The 6,000-nt window shown below is 46.1% G+C and overlaps 1 protein-coding gene across 4 annotated transcripts in view; it reads left to right on the top strand.

Moving 5' to 3' along the window:
- Positions 1-6,000, top strand: part of LOC105567128 (melatonin receptor type 1B-A-like) — a 186,865-nt gene that overhangs the window by 159,774 nt on the left and 21,091 nt on the right. For 3 of the 4 annotated variants that reach the window (XM_012021715.1, XM_012021716.1, XM_012021717.1), the window contains exon 4: positions 5,323-5,579. In XM_012021715.1, the coding sequence (XP_011877105.1) occupies positions 5,330-5,579 (250 nt within the window). In that variant the 5' untranslated portion in view covers positions 5,323-5,329. Of the gene's footprint in view, positions 1-5,140; positions 5,197-5,322; positions 5,580-6,000 lie in introns of those variants that run through there. The other variant, XM_012021714.1, reaches the window with a different exon arrangement.

Below are 6,000 nucleotides of genomic sequence, written 5' to 3'. Positions count from 1 at the left end.
GGCGGCAAGTCCGATGTATATGTTAATATCCTTTTTAAGGGACTTTATCTTGACTTATAATTTATAATTGTTCTTCTGTGCATGCATAATTGCCGGTGCGTGGCTCTCGCACCGCAGTAAGCGCGTGACGTATTATCGAGGATCTCGCGAGGAAAAAGCAAGAACTTTAAGTGCGACACCGGAGTTCTCGATTTACGAGCGACACCGTCGTCAGAAAGTTATGCGATAAATAAGGCGTCAGAAAAAGAATACGCGGAATACCGGTTCGTAGACCATTCAAGACGATTTGCGGCGGCCGCGCGCAATGGTAACGCGGTAACGGCCAACTAAAAATTCATTCCTGTCCCGGACAGAAATAGTAATCGGTGCGATGTTGTGTTTCACACGATTTAAAATCCATTAGGTAAGGCGATACTGCGGAGGGCGGGTAAGGAGATAAAGGGGTTCGAGATTACGGAGGGATCTACCTGCGTGGTGGGTGCGTGGCTTTCGGGATTCAGGTTTTTTGCGCGCGAAAAAGGAGCTAATAAAACTTTCTTTCGGCTCAAGATCGTGTTACGCGGCCTCGCTGTTCTCTCCTCGGCTCCCATAATCTCGAAATTCGGGTAACGTAATTATCATATATATGGAGGTAGCAATTTAATTTATAAAGGATTTTAGTTTAAATTACTCATTTTTAACATTAAGAGATCACACCACACGTGAGATGTAAAAGGGCAATCAATTAAATTTTGGAGTATATAATTTCCTCTAAAGATTGCATTTACTCAACGGACAGCTTGAATGAAACGTGAAGAATTGTATCGATTCAGCGGGTAGCTTAAATAATTAGAAAACGATTAATAATTCTTGCGAGTGTCAACCCTTCGAAGCATACATTTTTCTATCGAACCATTTTTTGTGAAACTTTGTATACAAGGGTTTTTTGGGGTAAAAAAATGCAAAATCCCCGACCTAAATGCGTCAACTAGAAATTAAATGGCCAAAAAGTAAAGAAGTTGAGGTGGGTTACCGCCATGCTTCAAAGGGTTAATTATACTTGTCGTCGAAAAATATCGACATATCTTTGAAATGATGGAACGGTTGGAGGCAAAAGCTGTACCGCAAATCGTCATGATTTTCACGTTTTTATTAATTCCGTTCGCTCTATGTCCCGCAAAAGTATGTCAAAAATGTAGTCGCGGGAAATTACAGCATCTCGCACCAAATATCGACGATGCATTATTTATTAAAAGATGCCGGTGTACGTGACCCGGATGTTAAGGGGTCGGGTATCGTCCATGAAACTTCCGGGCCGTTTCGAGCACTTTTCTAGAGGAATTTTTTGCTTAGCCGTGTACATTCTCACGACTACGCCGTCTCTCTTTCTGTAACCCTCTCTTCCTCATAAAGCCTCGCCTCGGTGACTTCTTATCCTCCGGCCGCCTTAAGCCCACTTTACACTCCAGAAACTTTCTCGTAACCTTCCCGGCCGACGCGTCACGTAATCGCGTAACTCCGCCATCCGCGAAATTTGTTGTCGCCTTTATCACACCGGCACGTACGTTTCCCGCAGAAATTTTATTTTCCGCCCTGTAATCGTCCATCGACGGTTTATACGCGGCCGATCGGAGCGCGATGGCTCAGGAATCTATTTTACAACGTACCCCTCCCCCCCCCTGTTGGATTAAAAGAGTTATAGCGTTATATATCCAATCCATAACTGTGGATAAGACGTATAAAGGTAATGGCGCGTAATTGCACAGATCGTTTAACGTTAAAAATTGCCATTCGCTTTCGCGTTCGATACGATGCGCGGGCTCGCGATGGTTTATTAATTATTTAGATCTCGGCGGCCCCCGGGACAGTAAGTAAGGCGACATCGTGTGCTTGTTAAATTGGCAGGAAGGCTCATGTTTATTTTGTCCTGTGAGTTTCGACGGTTTACATATATAAATACGGAATGAACATGTTTTGATCGTTACGGACGCGTGAACATTAACTCTTAACTCTGGCTGGCCCGCGTCCCCTTTCACGGTCTTAATGATATGCCGGGTGAATATTCATTTGCGGATTACTTTCATGCAAATTAACGGCGCCACTCCTCGAGCATCGATGGCACTCGCGCGCGTACGCGGGTGCGGAGTTCCGAAAGTCTTAAAATGAAGCAGTTTGCAAACTTGATACGAACCTAATTACTCCTCGCCGGCTTTATCGTCAATAAAACATGGTATATATCGCGGCGCCGTAATTTCGATTTCGGCCGCCTTAATGAGTCGTAAAAAAGTCGAAATGCACGCCCCCCGTCATACGTTTTTTTTTGTTGCTCGCGAGAGGGTCGCAGGCGCCGTAAAATTTTTAGCGACTTCCGTAGCGCGCGGAGGTGCCGGTCGATCGGGGCCCAAGTAGCGAGGTGGCAATTAAGCGCGCGAGCGCTATCGTCGCAATTAAACACCGGCGCTTTATCCCCGTCCGTCGTGATACGAGCACGAGAAACGGACACGGACTAGACTTGGCGCGGGGGTTAACTGTATCCCCGGCTATCATCGATCCCACCGAAATCCGATATCGCCGCGCGCGCGGAGCCCGAAACTCTCCCGCTGGTGTAACAATAGATCTCGCGGGTTTCCTGCCGTCTGCGTTCACGGGTCGAATCATATGTAAGACGACTCTCGCGCCTCCGCCGCCTGTATGAATGGAAATATGAAATTTCCGACCGCGAGACGTGACGAGAGGACAATGTCGCGTCGGTCCGCCCGGGCTCGGACTAGACGGGCTCTCTCCGCCGCGCATCTCCAAAATAGATAAAGCGACGATCCGTCCGAATAGCCGAATTTTGTGTGGCTCCTCGTGTATGGAGATTTGTCGCGGGGATTTCAATTGTAAAGCGGGAGAGTAGATTCCGCCGTACAGCCGGAATAATTCAAAAGATTGCATTCGTATGCCCGTTAACATCCCAGATTTCTGAGCCAATCCTCCGCCTTTTTTCCCCCCCTCCTCTCTCTCCCCCCCCCCCTCCATCTACGTTGCGGAGATGCAATCACATCTTCTTGTAATCTAGCTCATTCAGGACCTGCTACGCCGATGGACCCCGGTGGTTCTTCGTCAACATCCCGTTGTAAGCGCATCCATCGCTGCGCCTTCGAGACGCGCTCTAGGTTCGAGAGGGCGAGCGCGTAACTCGTTTTTTACGCATACATTCGAACGGGATTGGAGGAGACTCGTGAAACGTGAGATGCTCTCTTCCGCCGATGGGACCGTTTGCATCTTTTTGCATCGCGAATGAGATCCACTTTCGCAAGGTGTCGCAATGAGATTGTAATCTATACGTCTCGTCGAGTAGTCAGACAGTCGGAGACACCTCTCGAAATAGATCTACAATTTAAAAGCCGCTTAAAGCGGACGTAAGAGTCGTACCCCCGAATCCGTAAGACGCACAAGTTCTTCGTACAGGCTGTCTCAAAGTCGTCGCGACATTTATTTCGGCCGTGGATATTTTCATTTCTCTGTCTCTCGACTTTGCGAGTAATCGGGGAATGAAGCCGGAGTCTCGCAAATTGCACAAAATTTTATACAACTCCAGTTGGCTTTTATCTTCAACGGGCGCGGATATCAAGACGTATTTTGCGTAAAAAATTGACAATGTCGGAAACAAGAGTTACCGAACGGGTGAAAAAAAAAGAGAACGAAACAGCGACCGAGTCTTATCCACGGAGAAATTGATCTTGAAAAGGACAAAAGAAATCCTTAGAAGTGAGATCGAGTTTTGGGACATCTCGTATACAACGAACATCGATCATTCCGGCTGATCCTCTTTCACGCGAAGACGGAAGCGAGAATTTGCAGTTACCGCTTTTTCCACGGCGTGAATGGCGTCTCGCTCACTCGCAGAAGTCGTTTTTCAATTAGGAAAAGATACCGGCGACGTCCGCGGGGAAATTGATTCGACGTCGATGTGCGTGAAAGGTCACGTAACGGGATTGATGAGATTATTGGCTCGAGGGGCTCGCCATTTCAAGCCCTAATGCAACAAGTGAAAATATTTCTGTAAGTAAGGAACGATGGCTCGTCGAACGGAAGAAAGAGTGATGATGCAGCTTTATTATTAAACGCAATTTTCGCGATCAATTTCTTCCTGTCCGCCGCCCGGCGGAATAGGCCGTGTTAAACATTTAAATGGCCGCCCGAGGCTTCATTTGCTAATGAAAATTTAAGATCCACTTTGGAAACGCAATGGGCACGGCCGAGACATTTCCATTCACGTGCAGAATGGCAAAGTAGATAAGCTTCGTAGACAGATTGATAGTACAATTAATGTTAATCGTGTAAATCAAGTTATTAAATATTTTCGTTGTGCGCGATGCGCGCAGTATTAAATAAGAAGCCTTTAAAAGTTTTCCATTTTGGGAATTAAGAAGTTGAAGACGTCTTTCGAGTCAGCGTGACACTTTTATCGTAGACTTTTCTCACTCGTATAAAATTTAATAATAATATCAGAGGCATGTGAAATAAAATGTAATAATCTTTTATATAATTGAGCTTTTAATCGAATGCACTGTCGCACAATTATATAGCATTTTCTACTCGTATAAAAATGAACACTTTAACTTTGAGCTATCAAGTGGACAAGATATTTAATATCTTTCCTCATATTTTTCGAAACGCATTCTTTGGAAAACAAAAAGCGCTTTTCTCGTGCAAGCCAGCGTTGAAATTTCTTGTCAAAGAAAAAGGCTAGTTTATGCATCCTTAAATTCCGGAAGGCGTTTTTTCAACGTCCCGCATAGCGTCAGCTGTTATCCGACTGCGTGCCACGACACTTATATTTGCTAATTACCATGATATTGCGCAGATGTTGTTAGTGACAACGAGGATATTGTGGAAACCTAACATGGGCCACGGTCGGAACAGGTGACTATCCCCACACCGTAGTCCGATCGATAATTCACAATTAGGGTGGTCGGTATGGTCTTGTCGGCCCTAATCTTCAAAGGGCCTCTCTCCGTGTAATAGCGTGATATCGAATAGCTTCAGCCTCGTTTCCTCCGTGTTCCAGACTTGCAGACCACCATGAACCGTCCTTAAAATTGGTGAAAGACGGAAGGGATGTGTTGCTCGTCAAAGATAAACTTTGTTGCCTTTGCCGCTAATCATCCGCGAGGCACTCCCGAAGAAAATGTATCTGGTTAAAGATACAGGGGCCCAATCGTTGCAATTGTAATTTGTGTTTGAAAACGGGCGCAGATTCTCTGCAATCGTTATTGAACGTTAGCTCGTCTTCGTTATCACTTGATTGAAGTGAAGGATTCTATAAGTAACGATTTATCTTTGTTTTTTTTTCAGTTTCAGAATGAATATAACGGTGATCTACAATGGTGCGACAAGCATGGCTAATATTATCGGTCTCGAGCCTGAGAGACTCAGCAAGGCGATCAACGTAACTAGCGACGATGATCTTGACGTTTCGCCAGTGACCTTGTCACCGGCCTGGTCCAGAGTGGCCCGACTTTTGCTGCTGGCCTCTCTCGCCGTCGGCGGCAGCGTGGGTAATGTCTTCATGATATCCGCCGTGGTAGTGGAGGAGCAGCTGAACAAGCGAGGTACGCCCGTGATTTTGTCTTTACGATTGCTAATAAAAGCGATAGCGCGGGACCCGCCCGCAAAGGTGGCGAGAGAATCGTTCTCGCTATATAAATTTGAGGCGGGGAATTAAAATAGTAAAGGCGACATTAGGGGGGAATTGAATGGGACGCGGCAGAGGGAGGGTGGAAGACAGTGGTACCTGAAAGAGAATGCTCTCATCGACAAATGCAACGACAAAAGTTTTTACTCTATAGAAGTATATCCGACTAAAAGCCATCCAGGGGGTCGTACATTTCCGACGTGCCTCGCGACAACGTTCTTTCGTATATATCGCTACGGTAAGATCTCTTATCTTTTTCTTTTTTCTGCGTCTCCACGGACAAAAGCGTCCTCCGTCTGTATCCGGCCGGGGAAGGACGTAACAGTAAAGAACGTCGT

Source organism: Vollenhovia emeryi, unplaced genomic scaffold, assembly GCF_000949405.1.
Source record: "Vollenhovia emeryi isolate VEMERY1.0 unplaced genomic scaffold, V.emery_V1.0 DF939140.1, whole genome shotgun sequence".
Lineage (NCBI taxonomy): Eukaryota > Metazoa > Arthropoda > Insecta > Hymenoptera > Formicidae > Vollenhovia > Vollenhovia emeryi.
This window is presented reverse-complemented; position numbering and strand designations above follow the sequence as displayed.